The sequence below is a fragment of the Phragmites australis genome, chromosome 4 (genome assembly GCF_958298935.1).
Source record: "Phragmites australis chromosome 4, lpPhrAust1.1, whole genome shotgun sequence".
NCBI lineage: Eukaryota > Viridiplantae > Streptophyta > Magnoliopsida > Poales > Poaceae > Phragmites > Phragmites australis.
The window spans coordinates 43,878,550-43,899,690 of NC_084924.1; the positions used below are offsets into that span (position 1 = coordinate 43,878,550).

Genomic DNA, 21,141 nt, shown 5'->3' on the forward strand with positions numbered 1-21,141 from the left:
TTGCTTCATGACTTGGAAATCTAGCATTTGTCATATTGCGTACTGATGCAATCTTTGTTTCTTAGATGGAAAGTAATTCCATTAACCATTCAATCGTTCCAAATGGTAGCAAGGCGAGTCAGGGCACTGGAGAACAGATAAACAATGAGGCTTCTGCACACGCTCACACCTCACCAGATGAAGGCCGCAGCTCTTAATTTTTCGCGAGGTCTCACCCACTTGTGGTCTCGGATGCAAGTTTCTAGTAGCCATCCTCTGAATTTCCTCACTGGAATGGAACAACGCTGACTTGCACATCTCTGCACTCCGCATTCTTTCCCAAGCATTTACTTTGTTTCTTGCCTGCCACCAAATACACATTGAAAAGCATCGCAAGGAATGGTCCCCCGTCTTCGTCCAACCTCAACACATGGGACAGATTGTATCACGCTTACACCTCCACTGAGAACTTGCACTCTCAGCATGATTTGGGGATGAAGCATTTCTCCCAGCTCTCTGATCATGGGACAAACACGAGAGATGCACATAGCTTTGCTATTTCCAAAAGCGAACAAAATTGTTAAGGATGTCCAGCGAAGTACGCTCAACGTTGCAACATGAGCAAAAATGAACCAATCTACATTCACAAAATCACATGCTTACTACTACATTTGCAAGCGGTAACGGCTGAGAACAACATACGAAGACAAAATTTCTACACGAAGAACTGAGCTTTTAGTATGGTTCCTAATGCAGCATGATGGGGAGTTGCTCGGAGAAGTCCTGGATTGGTGACAATTCTCTGAGCTCGTATGCTGCCTGGAAGCAGTCCGCAGCCTCGAGCAGTGACCCTTCAGATTTCAGGACAAGTCCAAGATCCAACCAGGCTCGATGGTTTGTAGGCTCTAAACGGAGGGCATTGCGCAAGAAAGTTCTTGCAATCGATATCGAATTCCCTCCGAGATCTCGTAGAATTCCTGCCATAGAAACCATGCTTGGGACGTAATCTGGATTGATCGAGAGGGCGAATGAAAACGCCATCAAAGCTTCTTGGTGCAAGGATTGAGCCTCTAATAGAATGCCTGCAAAGGCGCTGCTCGCATCAGCACTTTGAAACATCGAGAGCCATCAAACAAACTATATTAGTTAAAATCTAACAGAAGCAACCTCCTACATATTCATTTAAATACTGATCCAGAAGCATCGTACAGCAGTAAAACAATACTACTAAGTTTCATTACCCCCTATTTTCTGAATGTCCAGAGGACACGAATACTGAAGCAAATACAGCTAAAACCAGTCTCGACACTACACCCAAGCCTAAAGAACAAGATGGCCAAAATTAATATAATATATTTCCAGTTTCTTAATGTTTGACAAAAAAGAGCATAATAGTTTGATCATACTATTTGTGAATCAGGATTGCCCAAAACCTAAGATCGCACAAACAGTAGCAGAGTCAAATAGTTGGCAACATATACCTCTGACGTGCCAACACTTGGGATAAAAGAAATCAGTGGATATGGCTTTGTCAAGGCAGATGTTTGAGTCACGCCATGCCTCAAGCTTGGTGTACATTGACGCTAGATCTAACCATACATCAATCTCCAACTTCTGTACGGATTTAATCTGTCAAGACCAAGTGGATAATGAGCAAAGAAGAACCTTGATATTTCCACTGGAGTTCAATAAAGAAGAGAAGGGACTGTACCTTGTCACAATTGGTCGATTTCCAGACTTCCTTCTTTGCTTGAATGGTTGCAAGCAAAACTCGAAAAGATTCCACTGCAGATTTGAATTGCCCACGGGAAGCCTGAATTTGTGCTTTTAGCCTCAAAATATCCAATTGATCATCTTTTTCAGCTTCATCTATTGCAATATCCGCTACTGCTTCAGCTTCTTGTAAATTCTGCTGTGCAGATAATACAAGGATCAATAACTTCCAGGCACTAACTGAACCTCCCATCACCATCTCAAGACATTCTGTTGCACTTTCAACAGCTGCATTGAGTTTGCGCTGCATCGCATTTTCCCAAGCAAGGCTATACATTATTTCAGGATTATAGTTTGCCATTGTAGCAGCATCCTGAAGCAGCCTCAGTGCATCATCTTGTAATCTCAATTTGTCCAAGTGTGAAGTGGAGGACCTAGAAAAAGGTCCATAACAAACACCAAGAAAGTGGTTTACAACGCTGATGAAATGCATATCATGACTTCCGAAAGACTTCATGGCTTTGTTTGCAAATTTTATCCCTTCGGAAGCATGCTTTGGGTTCTTACAGCATAGTTTTGCTCCTAAAAGAAGAGATGGAATATGAGGTTTTCCTTTTCTCTCCAATACACAAAAACCATTCCTTATGATGTTTAATGCACTATCATCCATGCCAGCTGCACTGTAGCAAAGAGCAAGGATATACCATCTCTTCGATCTGGTATACGTTCCAGGCAACAACATTTCTAGATGGATGGACAAAACTTCAAAATGCCCAGATAATGAGAGTGCATACATCAAATGGTTCACAAGGTCAGGATCCCATTTTATTTCTTGGAGGGATAGCTTTCTTGTTAGTATCAGTAACAACAAAATTGCTTCCTCTATGTTGTTCCCAGGGGTTACCAGGTTCCCTTTCTGACCAAATTCTTGAGGGAACTTAACTTCAACTCCACAATACAGCAGAGTCACTGCCAAGTCTTTTTGTAAGTTGGCGGACCTTTGTGAATCCAAATTCCATGGCGTTTCAAGAGCTCTCCGATATGCAATGATGGCTTCTTCAAAACAACCGCTTCTCATCCACAGTTTGGGAAGATATTCTAGAGCCGAATGGAATATGTCTATTAGCTTACACTCTTCAGTAGTACCGTCAGGAACACCATATGGCCATGCAGACTCTATAATGTCTATGATGGTTCTGCATTCTTCTGCAGCTTCTGCCATGTCAAGATAGCATGAAGTGAAATTCTGACGGATGCAACAAAGTTCTTTCAGATGCAGAATTTATCAATATGAAGCATAACAGCCTTTTACTTCGGTTTGTCAAATACATATGTTTCAGTAAAACAAAATAACCAGGCCCGCATACATAGGCAACAGGAAATTTGCAATGCTTCTGGAGCTTACTATACAGATTTCAGATGAAAATGCTTAAGTACAATACAAGAAAGCACATTGAAAAAAAAAATCCAGTTAATACCTGTTACTCTACCAAGGGCTTCCAATGATTTTGCTTTAAGCAATATGGCCTCTAGAAGCAAGCTTACAGAATGCATTGACATATGCATTAGCATTCCATTCACTTGTGAGGTTTTCCTTCTTGATGAACGTGGAGGCCCTCTAGGCTTGATACTTTCAGCAATAGCACTGGTCATTCGCTGTCTCAAGCTTCTTATATCAATTCCCTGAAGAACTTGCAATGCTGCATCAAAGTTTCCTCTCTGATGTTCCAGTCTACCTAACAATGCCCGGGCCTCCTGTTACACAGACAAACAAATCTAATAGTTGGCAAATATAACAAACACAATATAGCCTAATTTCCTCAAAGAGTGAAGGGGTGCAGCAAACCTCATAATTTAATGAAAGGGTTTCTCTGAGGTCTGATTCTACTTCATTTACTTGGCTATCATCAGGCGTTGTTTCTCGACTTGCTATCTTTGAAGAAGAGCCATTTGCTGAGAAATCACGTGTCGCGAGAGATTCTGGGGATCGAGGAAGATCTTCGAACCTGGACTGGTCCCCACTGCAAGTGCATAACATGATCGCGGACATTTTCTGCTGTGCAAAAAAAATCACTTAATTTAGATAAATAGCTCCGTCTCTCTTAGGATCTTCCTTTGGACCAATGGTATTGGACACTCAATCCAGGTACACTGCAGGACATCGCAATGATAAAAATAGGAAGTCTCAGTGCACACTTTAGCAAAAAAATCATGAGCAAAAACATAAAAGGTCTATATACAAACAGACAACACAATCAGAAAATCTATGAGCACAGGCAGATTTAGCAGTTCCCTATTCCCAATGTGGCCCAATTTAAATAAATAAATTAATACAGCTCCACGTTTTTATGCTTAACGGCAAGGCAGATTCTGAGTTTCTGGTACACAACAGTAGAACAGAACTGGATATACCAATCAAGTGATCTGCAAGGTAAATTCCCACAAAAGCAGCTAAAAGACTAACAAAATTATTTGCACTCGCGCACATACTACATACAGGAGACAACGGCAAATGTGAACTCCCAGTAAGATCTCTAGTGCAAACTTCATCACCTACAGACCTACACATATCAACATCCACAACCAGAAGCCAAGAACAGCAACACCTTTCTTCCTAAAAAAAGGGAACAGCAACACCTTTCTTCGAAAAAAAAAAGGAGCAGCAACACCCATTCCTACTGTCAACTGCAGCAATGGTCCACTACGCGTTAGAGATTAGAGAGATTGGTTCTTCCACTCTTCATACTCCAAAACAAGGAAAAATGGGATAAATCCTCATGAAAAATAGCATGGCAACAGGGCATCCACTGTTTATACTTCAGGAAACAGCAGAGCAAACCAGAATTCTGGCGCGCCGTACAATCTCCCGAGAAATGCAGCCCCGTTGTCCCCAAAAAAAAGCAAGGGGACGGACTCAGCGAGGTGCATGAAACCCCGATTTCATCTCAGAAAATTAACTGCACCCCCACGGCCCCACCTCGGATCCCAAGTCCCGCGGCGTGAACTGAACTTGCTGACGAAGAAGAAAAATCGAATCCAGCGAGAACCACAAATGGATGGACTACGTTGATACTCCACCATGCAGCAGCGGAATCCGCAACTAAACGACGGCGAGAAAGGAAAATCCGGACGTGATTGCTCGAAGCAGTCGAAACATCTCCGGGACCAAAACTCGCTCTCAGGAAAATCGTGAAAAAAAAAACTCGCAGAAAATTTCCATCCAGGCGAGTTGGGGTTGCTTACGAGCAAGAGGAACCGATCCCAACCCCCCACTCCAACGCCCCGCCAATCCAACACCAGCAGAGGAGGGGGGAGGCGGAGAGACAAGGAGACGCTTACGAGGGAAGAGTTTGTTGGTGTGTGCTTCGGTGGAAGCAGGCTGGACGCGGGTACGGGCTCGGCAGCGCGGGCGCTGGTGCGGAGGACGGTGGCGTGGGGCCGTTGCTTTTGAGGCCTAGTGCCGGGCGGGCCTGATTTGGGCCCCAGCCCGGCCCTACACGGCGGTATAATTGTGTGGGTTTTATCGTTGATGAAAATGATTTGCATGGGAATCTTGTCATGAAATTTGGTCCGTCACAATTGAAGGCCCGCAATGAAAGCCAGCATGTCGTGGTACTGTTATTCGCCTGCCTTTCAGCGCATACTTCGAAAATTTTGTGTCCCCCAGCGTATAAGCTGCATGTGAATTTTTGTGTTTTTCAGCGTATACGTCGTATAGTGATTCGCTATCTGCGCGTGAAATAGCTAAAAATCTAAAATTAGATAACATATATGAGTGTATTTATTGAAATAGATAATATATTATTGTATTTATAAATTTAGTATCCGTATTAGACACATCATTTATCGAAAATGAATTTTTAATACATCATATGTCGAAAAACCCATATTCAGCACGTTGTATGCCGAATACGACACTATAGCCCGTATTCGGTACACCGTGTGACAAATACAGTTGACCGAATATGTGCTACAGTGCGTGCCGAATATAATCGGGCTAGTGGTTTTTCGATGTTCGGTGTACCAAAATTTCATTTTCGGTATATGATGTGCAGAATATGAATGCTAAAATTATAAATATGATAATATATTATCTATTTTAACAAATATGCTGATGTATGTTATCTAATTATAGATTTTTACCAGCGAAATAAGTTGATTAGGCCTCTCCCAGTGCTTAAGTTGGTTGATTTTTTAGCTTTTAATTAATTGTCCTGTTAAAAAAATTGATGTGGTAAGTAATTTAAAAAGCAATTCTAAAAAAAAAGACATCTCCCTGTGAGGCAATTGCCTTAGCCGAGCTTCATAAACTAGCGACATGTGTGTATATAAAGCCTATTGCTCAATAATAATTTTTTACTGTTTCTCTTTTTTTAGATATTACTCTCTGTGGTTGCAAATATATGTTGTTTTAATCTCCTTAACTATTCTCTAAATATAAATCATTTTCGAACTTCTATGTATTTTTTTTCTTTTGTTCCAACCATACATTTTTTTCTCTTTTGTTCCAATCTTACCCTTATTTAATAAATGCTAACACTCACACAAATAAATAAGTTATATTTTTCAATGCAGAATAAATAAAGGACAATAAAGTTATTTAATCTACTTTCTTAACTTTTTTAATAAATATAAAATAATCTATATTTATAATTGGATAGAGTATTTAAGAAATAAGATATTAGGAGTGACTTTATGACTGGTTCTAGTTTGATTCTGAATTTGGAGTTCTTGCAGAGCTGGGTGCAAAAGATCGGTGCCTTTAAGCGTAGTTTACAACGCATCGGCCCGGGCGGACACACGCATTTATTCGCCCCCTTTCTAGCAGAGAGAAGTGGAGAGCAGGTGGGTGGCCTGCTCTGCTTTGTTGACGAAGGAAAAAGAGCAGCTGGCCATGCCAGTCTGCCATACGACTCCATCTTCATCAGGAACTAGCACTAAGCACTAGGACGGCTAGGCCTTGACATTTTGGAACCCCTCCAGATTTTTGTCCCCTCCCTCCCTGCTCATCTCACTGCTAGTAGCAGAACTGAACCAAATCGTTCGACGCAGTGTGAGAACGGAGAAGGGGTAGTGATCTTCACTGGCTTCCACTCGTCACCCTGCGTTTGCAATCTTGGCATGCTCTTGGATGCTAATCACTTATCTGCGAGACTGCATGTCATGTGACCTCTTGCTCCCCTGAAAGTCAGGGCTGATGGGCACATCACACGTTGCAAACATGCAGTATGGTCCAGAGAAAAGAAGAATCCAATGTGCGGCTATTGGCGAGTGGCGACTCCCAATACATGTGCCGTGCCGTCCATTTTGGGCTCCGTGTCTGGTGCGAGTTGTTAGTAGATTAAGCATGATTAGTGGCTGAATGCCAGTGCTCCCTTCTCATTAGGACTGTCCAATTGTCCCTGGTGCTGTTTGGTAGTGCCATTAAATGGCTCGAGCTAGAGCTAGAGCTGGGCATTGCAAGGCGTCAGTTCGCTGCGGCACCATTGAGTGGTGCACACGATAAAGACCGGACAAAAACGTACGAGCAAACTCCATAAAAATGGCTATTTAAGCGGCACGGTGTACTGTGGCTATTTAAGGATAGAAATCAAATCCTCAACTCCTCAAGTACCATCACGCAGGGGCGGATCGACCGTGGGGAGGAGGGGCCTCAAGCAGATCCTAGAGTGAAGTCAGAGGGAACAGTATTTTGCGAGAGGATACATATTTTTTTATCAGCTGGGCACTGTAGCAATATATAGATCAAATTTACTAGTAAGAGAAAATATGTAGTGCACTATAGCAACAAATCTTGTCTGTCCACCTCAGTTTCAACGGGCTCACCGTGAAGTGAATCCGGATTCGGCCTTTAAGTCTCTAGCGTACCAGAAACCTTCCAAAACCCGCTCTTCAATTTTTTTATATGGAACAGAAAGAAGTACCGCAACTGATCACGTGCAATGCATTGCCGACAGCTTGCTTTCGCCACAGGGCCCATAGTTAGGTACTGTAAAAGCAGTCCTCACAATTCACGATCACGCCTTTCTCCTGAGGAATTTACTCGAACCTGATCCATTGGAACGTGGATGGACCAGTCCTACCAAGCCATAGTTATTTCACTGTCTATGCACTTCTGTAAAAAAGCAAGAGCAGGAATGCATATGCAGGCTGGAAAGAGGACAAGTAGAACACGAAACAGTGTCACAAGCATCACATGCTTACATTTACTCTCAAGCGTAACAAGCATTTTTTTTTTAATTTGGCACTCAATAATATGAATATGTATTTTTTTTAACAAGATGAATATGTATAACCATATCAAAGCGATGTATGTAGGTTTATCTCGAAAGTGTATTCTCATAATACTATAATTTCACAGGGCTTTACAAGCATAGCATGAAAAAACTTAGCGGCCAAACGATGGGGTAGAAGAAGGTGAAGGTAAAAACACAAAAAATTGAATAGAAAACACGTACTTCATTTGTTTTCAGTCTTCATATGAATGTGGCAAATAGAATAGAACTGCTAGTGCAAGCACCATCAGCCCATCAGGACTCTCTGCGCTGGTGACCTCACGGCAAGCCAGCAACTGCCTAGAGATCGAAACTGCAACATTGTTTCAAGTTAGGGGCCAACCCAGTTCATCACTTTCTCGGGTGGAACAATCACTACAAAAAATGCTAAAAGAATAAGAACAACAAACATGCTTTAGGCTCCCTGACAAAATATTACAAGGAAACTACTACCTTACATGCCTTCCTTTCAACGGCGATTAGGCCAACAAAATAGCTGTATCCTCTGAGCTCAACCATGAGATACCGATAATCAATGTACACCATATCGGAACAAAAAGAGCAACAATATACTTATTGCCTAGAAGAAAGGAACAGTAGCTTGGACATATTCCAGAGCAGCGTTCCATACAGAAGTACACGGTGATGCAGAAGTTTGGACTCCATTCCAGCTATAACCTAATCTTCTTTGCTTTTATCCGTTTTGAAGCCATGTAAGTCACAGCAGCAGAAAGTGTGTACCTAAAATAGTACGAAACATACAAATGGTGATAAGATGCCCACAAGGAAAAAAAAATATCACACTTACAGAATCAACAGAGCATAATTAATGCCGTCGAATTCATAATCTTATTAGCCCGTGCATCAACATATGACCTCTGTCAGCTCATCACATGTGTGCATGCATACAGACGAGATTTCAGGAGGTGAACCCAATGTTCTGTTGCGTGTGTTTCTCCCCCAGAGCCTTATTCCCTTGCTTATTTCCTGATTTTTGCAACTCAACTTGTCATAATACAATTGCATTTAGTGAACTTATCCTAGATGGCTAGATCCATTGCTCCAGTTACACAGTGCACAAACATCACAGAAATCAGAATATGTAAATCGGCACATCAGTATACTGCTATCAATGCAGTGCAAGTGTGAGACAAGCAATATTGTAAGGGGAAAATGTTTATTGTCCAATGATACAAGATTGATTAAAACAGTTCAGGTAGCATCAAATCTTTACCAACCGTGAAGTGTTCAAAACATGCTTTGGAACTGGCTTCAGGGTCTTAGTAAAAATATCAAAGGCTAATAATGGCAGTGGCGGCTACATTTTGTTGGGCGCTATAGCTATGCAGGAATGATATTGTCTTTAACAAGAAGAAATATGTTTTTCCTTTACAGATTATTTTTACCTGTACACGCTGGCTCCGTTCGTGGTCTGTATTACATCGGCAGGAGCATCGCATGATGGTTACTATGGCGTGTACGAGACTGAAGCGGGCGGCTAGGGAGCTATTTACCCGGTTTGGATAGCAGTCTAGACTCCGCATCCAACCTTAATCATAATAACCTCAGTAGAGGAGATGTGTTTCTTCTTATTAGCCTTTCCCTTTTATCGGTCTCATATAACATTCTGGCTCCTTAGTAAGTGGTTGTGTACACCTTAGTAATGCAGAGGCCGGGGGTAAACTCTTATACGGTTGTATCAGTTTGATGTAATGATGAGAGTTAATAAAGCTTCATTTTCCAAAAAAACATCTAAGGAAAGTTGTTTTCCAAAAAGGGAAAAAGTTATTGTCCAATGATGCAAGATGATTCATCTAAGTAAAGCAGTTTTCTTGAATATTTTAATCAATCCAGTATTCGATGTGCACATAACTTGCTACAAAAAGGAGTTTTCTATGTTCAGCACAAGTATTCTTGTCGAGAAGATGTCAGCTACCATGGTTTGGCGGTGATGCTGCCAAACTCAAAGTCAAGAAGTCAAGTTATAAAATGTAGCGGCAATGAACTTAAAAAATGACTGTGTATGTCAGATAAAGCCAGAAATTACGCCCAACCATATAGATGAAAGGAGTAATACACTAGTTTCTATCAGGAAATGTTAAAGTCCTAGTAACAGCAGTCAAAAGATAAAACTAACACAGAATGAAATAATCAAACCGCTTACCATGTAAAGGTGTATTTAAGATGGTCTAGTGGCATAACTGAGTGACGAATCAAGGTGTTGACATCTTCATTTATATCTTCTATATAAACAGTATTTTCAGGAAGCCCACAAGCACGAGCAATCATGGGAACATCCACATAAAACCACTGACCACTACTGGGCTCATTAGCTGGAACAAATATGCTTGGCTTCTCACTTCCTCGGATTACTCCAATAACTCTTACAAGAGGTCTTCCAGGTTTTTCAATCTGCAAAAAGTAACTTGCCTAAATTTTGTGCTTGACTAAAGCAATACAAATACGACTCACGGGATATAGATACTTTGAATAAGATAATGACAACACAGAACGCCAACAACCAGCCTACATTCCATACTAGTATCATACTATCAGCCATAAATGATTCAAAGCAGGTCTACTAACAGTAATAAAATGAAACATACTTTTGATAAAAGGATGTCACAACGTTATCATGTACAAGGAGTTCACATACCATGGAATTCAAAAGGTAACGACACACACAAAACACATGGTAATATGACCTGATGAGCAAAGTAACAAACTATTGCCAATTTGACATATTTAGGATTTTAGGTAACAGGTTGGAAGCTATGCCAAAAACAAGGGATGCAAATCACCTCAGGAGACGATTTAGGCTACTTAGACCAAAACTTCCACCATGAACTTTTTTCATCCGTCTTTTTAACAGCTTCTTTCAATTCTGAAGCTTCATCAAGGATTTGGTGGTCCTTAATGCTTTTATCACGCCATCCACGAGGAACCCATCCTCTATTCACAAGGATAGACGACTGCAAACTGACAAACCATTTCTTAGAAGGATAAATGAGTAGATAGAAACAGAAGCTGTAAGATTTGTTTCTCATTTCTATGGTCAACAGGTGGAGTATGGAACCATGGTAATACTCAAGTTTATGAGCTCTGTATGACAGGAATGTGTGGGTGATAAAGTCAAAATAGACATAGCAAACAAGATTGCATCCTTATCACCCACAAATCTGCACGTACTAGTCCAATCACTAATAAGCTATCAGATAGCACACGGCACAAGCAAAACCTTAAGTATGTATTTCTTCAATGCATAATTTAACGACTAGCTTTGTCCTTTTATGATTATAACTTACACTTTTTAGAAAAAAAAAAGGTTTCTCTCCTAAATCTGATGGAAACACTACGCCTTCCATATGGCATTACTTCACAAATGGATCACTTTTTTTTGGGGGGGGGGGGGGGGGACTTGTTCTATGGAGAGGTACAAGTTAAAATTCTGATTTCCCCGGATTACTGCTCAACGAGTTTTTACAGTATGCTGCTTTATCTCTCAGTTCAGTTATCGAGACATGAGATATCTACAGGTGTGTTTCAATATTGGCGAAGTTTTTGTGACAATATCTCCTTTACTGTAGATTTAATTAAGATAATTATGTCAGTTTTCAATTAATTCATTGACAGCTGAAAGTTTCATTTTCCAAGAAACACAATGGAGGGGCCTATATACTAAGCCAATTTTGACTAAAAAGAATCCAAATCACTGCCATGTACAAGGGTAGTTTAGTTTGTGTATTTTCCTCTAATTTAACTGTGATGGTTTTGCTCTACTATAAGGCATGTTCCTAGTAGTTTCACACTATTTATCGTTGGATCTTCTTTTCACTTGCAACTTTGAAGAAATTTTCTTAAGTCCATTCTACTGGACCAAATTATCATTTGCCAGTTTGATCATAGCGAGGTTTTGCTTCTGTTAACCATTTCCCTATGATAGCCTTTCGTACAAGAACCTCCCAAAATACAGTGCACCGAACTCAACCATTCTGGTAATTTCGTTGCAAGAGTGCAGCGCTGCTTCCCAAAATAATTTGAAAACTAGCGACTGTGATTCAGCATTTCTAAATAATTTACCTGCCGGGCTCTGTCGACCGAGGGACCAACGGAGTGATCACATAATACCCGTTCTCCGTCACACCCGATATGCTCCGGGAGCGAGGCCCGACGAACACTGACTTCTCCTCGTCAAAATCGCCCTCGCACACGATCTTCCGGAACTCCAGCGCGGCCGGATCACGCAGGGTGGCAGATGAAGCCGTCTCGTTCCATGCCACGGGCTCCATCTCCAGCCTCCGCGTCCTGTAATCCAGCATCTCTATCTGGGGTCGAGAAGGAAACAGCACATGGTGAGATCACCTTCGCCAACCAAACAAAGCGGGAGTAATGGGCGTGCGTGTGCGTGGGCTGACCTTCTCCAGCCTCCGGAAGAGCTGCCATGTGCCTAGGCCGAAGGTGATGGCGCCGGGCGCGAAGAGGAAGAGCTTGGACCACGCGCCCGCCTCCTTCCCTGCACCTGCGAGTGGAACGCGACCCGATTTGTGGGTGCTTTGCAAGGCATTTCGCAAGGCGATGAGGGTACATGGATACCTGGGGGTGGCGGCGCGGCGGCGGCGGGCGGAGGAGGTGGAGGTGGCGAGGAGGCCTGGGAACTGGAGGGGTGGGAGAGGAAACGGTGCCCCCCGCCACCGGGCAGCCCCAGGCGGAGAGACTTGGAGAGCGACGCCCCCATCTCTGAGCCTCTGGGCTCTGGGGTCAGGGGATCAGGGGTTTGGACGCCAGCGGGCGTAAGCAAGAACAAAATGCTCCGTTTGTTTTCGTTTTGACTATTACTGATTTAAATTTGATGACTTGTTTGGATTAATTTTCAAATTTAACACTTCAAATTAAGAAAGACAGTAGAGGTAAAACTAAGCTGTTTTTCACTTAGCAGATAGGAGGGAAAATGTAGATTTTGCTTAAACAAAACTAAGCAATTTCCTCAACTCCTTGCTCACGGATTATGTGATTCACATATTAAAATACTAAACAGCTCCTAAAACACGAAGAAAGAATTGGAAACTTTGTATCATAAGGTTTGTTTTATTTTACCGCATTTGTTTTGCACCGGCAGCAATGCAGCACAACGCTCATTTGCTTGCACTATCAACACTTCATTTCAGTTTTGTTTGATCTAGAGCAAACAATGTAAAACAAATCACTCAGTTCAAATTTGACCAAGCAAGTATGCAACACGAGGGTGCAGCCTCCTTTATGTTGTAACAATCAATCACGAGCGTGCACAATACCAGACGCAGTCTACCATCATATTGCCAACCATGTTAACAAAATTATGAACACAACCTCCCTGATCAATACCTCCTGCATAATTTACAGCCCCAATGCTAACCGACATGCAAAAGGAGAGAAACTGGAGCACTTCAAAAGCTACAGATTTAGATCAATTCTTCTTTTTTGAGTGCTTCACGAGCCAGTCGATGACAGAATCGATGTTGGTCGAGTTCTTGCATGATATCATGAAGCACGCCACTTCTCGGTCAGTAATAGTCTTCAGGCCCCTGTAATATGGCATATGATTCGTTAGACAGATGTGGGGCGTTCATGGATTGTCCCAATTTACTTAGATTAGTAAATTTATCAGTCTGCTGTAGCTTAGTATGTACTTACATCACTTCTGTGAAGCTTTGCTTAGGGAAAGCTTCAGGCTTGTCAATTTTATTCCCAATGACTAGTAAAGGGATCCCAGTCAAAGATGGCTTGCTCAAGAGGTCATGGAGCTCGCCTTTTGCAATGGCCATGTTTTCTCGATCTGCCGCATCAACAACATACCTGCATAAACACAGTAGTTCAATTATAGAACACTAAAAAGATCTCATTTCCTATGTTTTTAAAATCAAAATCAGTTATAGTAACTCCCATAAATAAATATATAGCAAGTTTCAATGCAGCTATGTATAAAAAATACAGCAGGTCGGAATAAGTCAGAATAATACAGTGTCCAGCTTGTACAATCCTCAGCTCATAAAGCAAAATAACAGAGTCAGAAACAAATAAACAATGCATCACCATTATCCACAACAAAGAAAAATAAAAGAATTTAGGGAGGGAAATAAACAAGGCATCGCCACCATCTCCAACAGAGCAAAATATTTCATTCGAAAAAACAAAATAATAAAAAATGGAAACAAACAAACAAGCATCGTTATCATCTATAATAAAGTAAAAGAACAGAAAACAGAAACAAACAAGTATCCAGAAGACCAGAATAACTAATACACAAAGTGATACAAGGCAAACTCACATTCATCCTGGCCACAAAGACAACTAAAACATAAAAGTCAAAGGAAAAAAGATAGATCACAAAAACCTTAAAGAAAGCCTTTCTAAAATAAGATAGTTGGGAAATGAAGAGCTTGCACTCAAACCATAAGAGTTCACGGTCAACTTTATAAGCAGTGAATATCCATACAGCATGAAACTACTTTGAGTATAGGATGTCTAGCAGTTTGATTGACCAATGACCACTGTATGTTTAGAAATAACCCAGTTGTGCATTTGCCTCCAATAATGAATGGAATTAAATAACAATAATACGGACACAGTCTAATATAATAGTTGACATGTGCAGTAATCCAACAACTAAGAATGACAGCTAGTGTGTATAGTACTATTTCTTACAGTGAGTGCATCAAATTAGACAAGACAAACACTTACACAATTGCAGAAACTGCACGGCAGTATCTCTCCCACATGCTCCGGAACCTTGGCTGGCCTCCAAGATCCCACAATTTTATTGTGACATTTCCTTTGGTTACCTTTCTCATATTGAATCCTACAGTAGGAATCATATCTTCACTAAAGCCTCCTGTCTGCAAAACACATATTTATCCATGATAAACATCATACGCCCAGTAAATGAGTGGTGCCAAAAGAATGTCTGATACTTACAGCAACGGCATTCACAAGTGACGTTTTCCCAGCATTTTGGAGCCCTATCAAGGAAAGCTCCATCTCTTGCTTGAAGAAGAGGCTGCAGACGTTAAAAAGTAGAAATATGTTATTCAAGCTCCATTGAGCAAAACGAATGACTGATTGCATCAATTCATCTTTTTACTTGGAAGTTGGAACATACGTCAAAGTAATGCTCCACTACCCAAAAGTGCACGTGCAATACATTCTTAGAATGCAAGCCCTTTTGTATTTGTATGTATCTAGTCCAAAGCCTACCTGGGTCGTAGGCATGGTTTTTAAAGCGCTAAGGCGAGGCTTGGTGACCCACCCCTTCACAACACCTAGGCGAGGTGAGGCATCACCATACCCAATCCAGAAACAGCAAAGCAGCATCTGGAAGGAGGAATAAAAAGGAACAATAAGGGGGCGAAGGGAGGGGTCAGGCCCAGCCCAGCCTACCATCAAGCCCATACCCCTTTCCTCCCGTAATGCCCTGTACTAGCTCTGGATCGCTCATTCACTCCCCCCCCCCCCAGCAGGGCCGCCGTTCGCTACCCTTCTCTCTCTCTCTCTCTCTCTCTCTCTCTCTCTCGCAGCGCAGCACCACCGCTCGCTGCTTGTCTCTCATAGCCAGCCAGCCACTCCATCTTCCAAGTGCTCCCATTCTTCACTGCCCGTCCCCTGCAGATCGACTGCTGCTGCCACCCCCTTCTAGATCAACCGCCGCCACTGATAGGAGGGAGCGTTGTGCCGGCCACCGGCATGGAGCCGGCAGGGATGGGGGTGGCGGCAGCTGCTTGGCCTTGATGGCCGGTTCCCCTCCCTTTCTTTTTCTCTTCTTCCTCTCCCTCATTCTTCATTGCTTTCGTTAAGGCGTGGATGACACCTTGCCATCCCGGAGCGCCTTGACACCTAGGCAACGCCTTAAAAACCATGATGGTAGGTAGAGATGAAATAAATTACAGTATACTAGATGCTATATTCCATGCCAATGATTGAAGCTTAACAAACAATTTCCGAACCTCAGGTTAATTCCACCATGTAAGAACTTACTAGCGCTAATAGATATTTTCATCAGTAATATAGAATCAATGAGAGTGCACTATGAAAGAAAAGGAAAAACGCTTTACCACTACCAGAATCCACAATCTTGTTGATTTTGGCAGGCATGTCTGATTAAAACTTGATTGGCATGTTTAATCAATAGTTTGATTTGCATGTTCGATTGTTAGCACGATTACCACAGTGCACTAGCAAAGCTCCAAAATCTCAACATTACTGATCGAAACCAACCACAAGGACCCAATCTTCTCCCTCTTTTTAATAGGATCGCGCCATAGTAGCAGAAAAAAAACCCACCAATCTGAATCAATCACATTTGCTAATTGCTCCTCGCCATAGTTTTCCACCAGCAATCAACAGCTTCATATCCTTCGTAACTACCTTAACTAATCTTAACCAGACCAGAAAAACTCTCAGATCTCCTACCCACCAAACCCCGCAATGCGCAGTAGATCATACTCAGGAAGACGAACCTATTCCATAGCAAACGAGAAGCAGGAGCGTAAACCTATACCTGCGGAGCCAGTTGAGGAAGGCCTCCCAGAACCCCATGGCGCCGGCTCCTTTCTCCCCCCCCCCCCCCCCCGGAAGAAGAGAGGTGACTTGCCCGGTCTCGGGGGTCCGGGTCCGGTCGCGGCGGGGCGGGGCAGGGCGGAGGGGATCGGGACCTGCGGCTTTGAGAGCGGAGGAGGGGGGATTTGGTGGTGGGCTGCCACCGCGCTTGCTTTATTTGGAGGCGGAGGCGACGCGGCGTGGATGGGGGCAGGAGGGAGGACAGGCCCCGACTGCCAGCAACGGCGATCAGGGAGGGCGAGCCGCGAGGAGGGTATTATTGGCGTCCGGTCCGCCAATCATACGCGCTCGCGTGGCCGTCGATGATAGGGCTACCAACCACGAGTGCCGTTCCGTTCCGGTATCCGCTCACATTTCCAACGGGATTCAAACTGCCGGACCGGTAGTAATCCGTATCAGACGTGATCTCCGCGCAATTTCGGGTGAGATTTGTTATGAAACTGTAGTTTTATAATATAGTTTGGATTCGTCTGGATTTCTAAAGATTTAATTTTTTTAAATAGGTCTTCTATTGAAAATTGATTATATCTCTTAAGAATTTTTAATACTATATATACATGGCAGTACTCTTATTATAAATAGAAATAAATAAAGAATAGATAGTATTTCTTCTATATTGTATCTCTCTTTGCAATCGTTCTTCGAGAAATCGCTAGACTATACTCGATAGCAGCAGTTTTTCAACACGTTATTAGTACGGGACTCTACCAGAGACAAGTTAGAGAATCGAATCGTCTTGCAAGTAAGGATTGAAAGATAAGATCTGTTCGGTACGTATATTCGTTGCTGTTGTTTATTTGCATCAAAATAGATCTGAATCGTATGAACAGGCGTTGATTATGAAGAAACATATTTCTCAGTGATGGGTGGTATTATCTTTAGACATTTAATCTCAATATCAGTCAATCTGGAGTTGAAAATAAAATAGATGGATGTTGTGATCATATATCTTTATAGGAGCCTAGATTCAGAAATTTATATGGAGGTAACTGAAAGAATACCATTACTGTACCAGGATAGAGGAAATAAACACATTTATAGCATACAATTGAAAAGGTCGTTGTACGGGTTGAAACAATCGGTCAGAATGTGGTACGATCATTTGAGTGAATTTTTTAGAAAATGAGGCTACACAAATAGCACGGATTGTACCTGTGTATTCATAAGAATGTTACAGAATGGATTTTGTATAAAATCCTTATATGTAGATGATTTGAATATCATCGTTACAGAAGAGTAAATAGAAGAAGCAAGTTCTTACTTGAAATCTGAATTTGAAACGAAAGATTTAGGTAAAATCAAATTTTTCTTGACTTGTAGCTAGAGCATGTGGCAGATGAAATCTTTGTATATCAGTCAAACTACACTAGAAGGTGTTAGAGCAGTTTAGTTTTGAAAAATCATTTTTCGCTAAACCCCCCATGGTTGGAAAGTCATTGCAAATAGATAAAGATCTCTATAGACCTAGAGAAGAGGGGAGGAATTATTGGGACTGCAATTCCCATACTTAAGTGTAATAGGTGCGCTGATATATCTGGCTAATTACACTAAGCCAGATATAGCGTTTGCAGTAAAACTACTTGCACGATACAGTGCAGAGCCCACTAAAAAGTATTGGAAGAGCTTGAAGGATATTATACGCTACTTGCAAGGTAGCAAAGATCTAGGTCTGTTCCATAGAAAGAATCAGGACCTAAGTCTAATTAGATACGTAGATGATGAGTATCTGTCAAACTCGCATACAGCGAAATCATAATCTAGCTATACTTTTTTATGTGGTAGAACTATAATATCCTATAAATTGTCGAAGCAAAATCTTGTATTTACTTCGATGAATCACTCGAAAATAATAGCTTTATATGAAGTAGCATAGGAATACGTATAGCTTAGAAGAGTGATCAATCATATCCAGCAGTCATATGTTTTGAACACTAATAACATCCCTACTATTATCTATGAAGATAATATTACATGTCTTGCATAAGTGTAATCGAAATATGTGAAAAGCAACTTAACGAATCATATCAATCTCAAGTTCTTTTATGCTTATGAATTGCATAAGATGAACGAAATAAAGATAATACATACCAAGTCATGTGAAAATCTTGCAGATTTATTCACTGTGTCTCTCCTCGAATCTACTTTTGAAAGATGTGTTCGTTGCATTGAGATGATGCGACTTAGAGAGTTACACATTTTAGTGAAAGAATTTTCACATAATATCGATATAAAAAATTAAATCTTAATCAAGAAGATTAAGTGCTCAAAGTTAATCATAAAGATTATTTGAAGTATTTTGAGAATTGTATTCTTTTTCCCTTAGATGAGTTTTCCTGAAGTTTCTTAAGTTTTTAATGAGATAATTCGTGTGACCATATTGCAAGCTATGTACTCTTTATCATAATTTTTCTTGCTAGGTTGTGGGGAGTTTTGATGAGACATATACATTTCGCGAAAAGTGACAAATGGGGAGTGTTAGGAAATCTAGAGTTTTATAATAGATTTTGGATCTGTCTCGATCTCTAAAGATTTGAACTTCTTGAAATATGTCTCTATCCCTTTAAGGTATTTGACACTATATATACGGGACAATACCTCTTATTATAAAAACAAATTAATAAAGGATAGATAATATTTCTCATATTGTTTATCTCTTTGCAATCGTTCTTTAAGGAATTGCTGGACTACACTCGATAGCAGTAGTTTTTCAATAAGATTTACCCAGTTACCATTGGCATTTTGAAAAATTATCACCTTTTTTTTATTGACATATAGAGTTTGTTAGGCATAACTCCAGTTTTAATATCTATACTGGATTTAGAGTTTGTATGATAAAATAAAAGTGATTTAAATTTTTATTTTAAGTTTAAAATAAAAATCAGTTGGCTCAACTAAATACACTTAATCCGTCTACAACTCGAGATCCAATATTTTTTAATAGCTCAAAAAAAAATCTAACCTCAAACTATACCAAACAAGATCATAGATCATCTATATCGATAACATGTGAATTAATATAGTAAATCTTCGACACATAGCTAAATTGGTGACATGCAAACTTGGGGGTTCTTATGACACTGGGCCAGTCGGCTGTATAAGGTTAAGGAGCAGGGTCAGCACAACCCAGTCATCGTTTAGGGTACGATGGGCTGACTACTTGTTGGATTGAGCACGGGCTTCACCGTCGGATGGCTCAGATTGCCGATGTGTACGCATCTCATCTTGCCTAAACTGTGCTCTAGTTTCCGCGAGCTCATCTTTGTAATCCTGCTTGGGTATAATATAAAGCTCCTTGGTCTCAGAAAAAAAAGAAGTGTGCTCTGCTATAGAACTCTGCCTACAGGCATGCTTGTACTCTCCTCATGATGTAGTTTACAACTTCCCCAAGTTCTAAGAGCACCTTCAACGTGAGTTCGAATCAAACCGTGCCTGTTGGAAGAATCGAACCAGACACACTGGGTTGATCCAAGGTGTCAGAAACCAAAATCACATTTCAAATTGTAGTCGAACCATGTTAAATAAAAAATTATTTCCTACATATGGTCGCTGATTGACTGGCTTCACGCTACCCACACGAATGAGCACGATAAGAAGAAAGAATTTTATTTATTGGTCTACAAGACCCGCATATATTATAGTAATAAAACAGAACGCTCCCTCTTAAATCGAACATAGACTGAAGATGCTCTAACGGCAAACACCCTTGCAAACACAAGAGAACCGTGCCGCACAGATCACGACTAGTACTCCCCGTACAGCGGTACACCCTTCGGTGCTTCACGTGCAGAACCCGGCGAGCACGGAGCACGCTTACAGACGTACGGTGTTTCCTCCATGATCCATCCCACCTGCATGCGCGCCGCGCTGCGTGACCACAAGTACCCGGACCTGCCCGCCGAGGTTGAGGCCTTCCCGTGGCACGTCCCGCACGGCGCTGAGACGCCCGCCGCGCGCGCGGGCTGGGCCATAGGTCGGTAGCGTCCCGCCGTGCTTCCGCGCCCGCAGCGGCAGTTCACGGCGTTGCCGGCGCGGCGTGGCTCGTCGGGGGTCAGTATCACGACCAGCGAGGATTGTTTGACGCGTGCAACGGCCTTGGGCTTCCCTTAATAGTTAATAGTATGCGAAATTTGTGTACACTAATGCTCACGCTGCCACGCACTAGTAGTACGAAGCACCGTAAAATTCCTCTATAGTTAATTCAATTCATGTGTAAGTTGTTTTTCTTTCGTCCACATTAAACTTTAGATCGACTCACTTAAAATCTGCCTCGGTGGGTAAAGTTGTACGGTATCAAAAGTTTTGAAGATAAAGAATCTGATTAAATTTTTTTATGTTGAACTGGACAAACCTCATAATAGTAGTAAACTTATTTTCGCTAGCAATAGTATATTTTAGGTTGCTTTGAGATGGCATACTTGTCGATGATAAGTAAAATTGATTATATAAATACTTATTTAATGTAGGATTACATGTTCCAGTAACTTTACGTATCGAAAAATATGACATAAGATTTTATAATATTCAAGATTCTCTTAAGTAAAATCCTTATCGTATTTTATGGTTATAATATTTTGCATCTCAACCT

General features: G+C 41.4%; 2 protein-coding genes and 1 pseudogene across 5 annotated transcripts; all 3 read right to left on the bottom strand.

Annotated features, from left to right (window-relative positions):
- Positions 1-515: 515 nt before the first annotated feature.
- Positions 516-5,167, bottom strand: LOC133916684 (protein NPGR1-like). 4 transcript variants are annotated; one of them, XM_062360471.1, is made up of 6 exons: positions 4,936-5,167; positions 3,539-3,745; positions 3,171-3,447; positions 1,691-2,907; positions 1,461-1,608; positions 516-1,061 (listed from the first exon to the last, which is right to left on the bottom strand). In XM_062360471.1, exons 2-6 carry the CDS (start codon positions 3,740-3,742, stop codon positions 727-729), a joined length of 2,181 nt encoding a protein of 726 aa, XP_062216455.1. In that variant the 5' UTR covers positions 3,743-3,745; positions 4,936-5,167; the 3' UTR covers positions 516-726. The 4 variants fall into 4 exon arrangements, with proteins under 4 accessions (XP_062216455.1, XP_062216454.1, XP_062216453.1 ...); XM_062360470.1 differs by having other exon boundaries at positions 3,539-3,843; positions 5,032-5,165; XM_062360469.1 differs by having other exon boundaries at positions 3,539-3,843; positions 4,936-5,163.
- A 2,822-nt stretch (positions 5,168-7,989) lies between these two features.
- LOC133916685 (surfeit locus protein 1-like) lies at positions 7,990-12,707 on the bottom strand (annotated as a pseudogene).
- A 451-nt stretch (positions 12,708-13,158) lies between these two features.
- LOC133916686 (ADP-ribosylation factor-like protein 8a) lies at positions 13,159-16,789 on the bottom strand. The gene is made up of 5 exons (XM_062360474.1): positions 16,498-16,789; positions 14,919-15,000; positions 14,685-14,839; positions 13,638-13,799; positions 13,159-13,528 (listed from the first exon to the last, which is right to left on the bottom strand). Exons 1-5 carry the CDS (start codon positions 16,533-16,535, stop codon positions 13,411-13,413), a joined length of 555 nt encoding a protein of 184 aa, XP_062216458.1. The 5' UTR covers positions 16,536-16,789; the 3' UTR covers positions 13,159-13,410.
- Between the last annotated feature and the right edge of the window lie 4,352 nt (positions 16,790-21,141).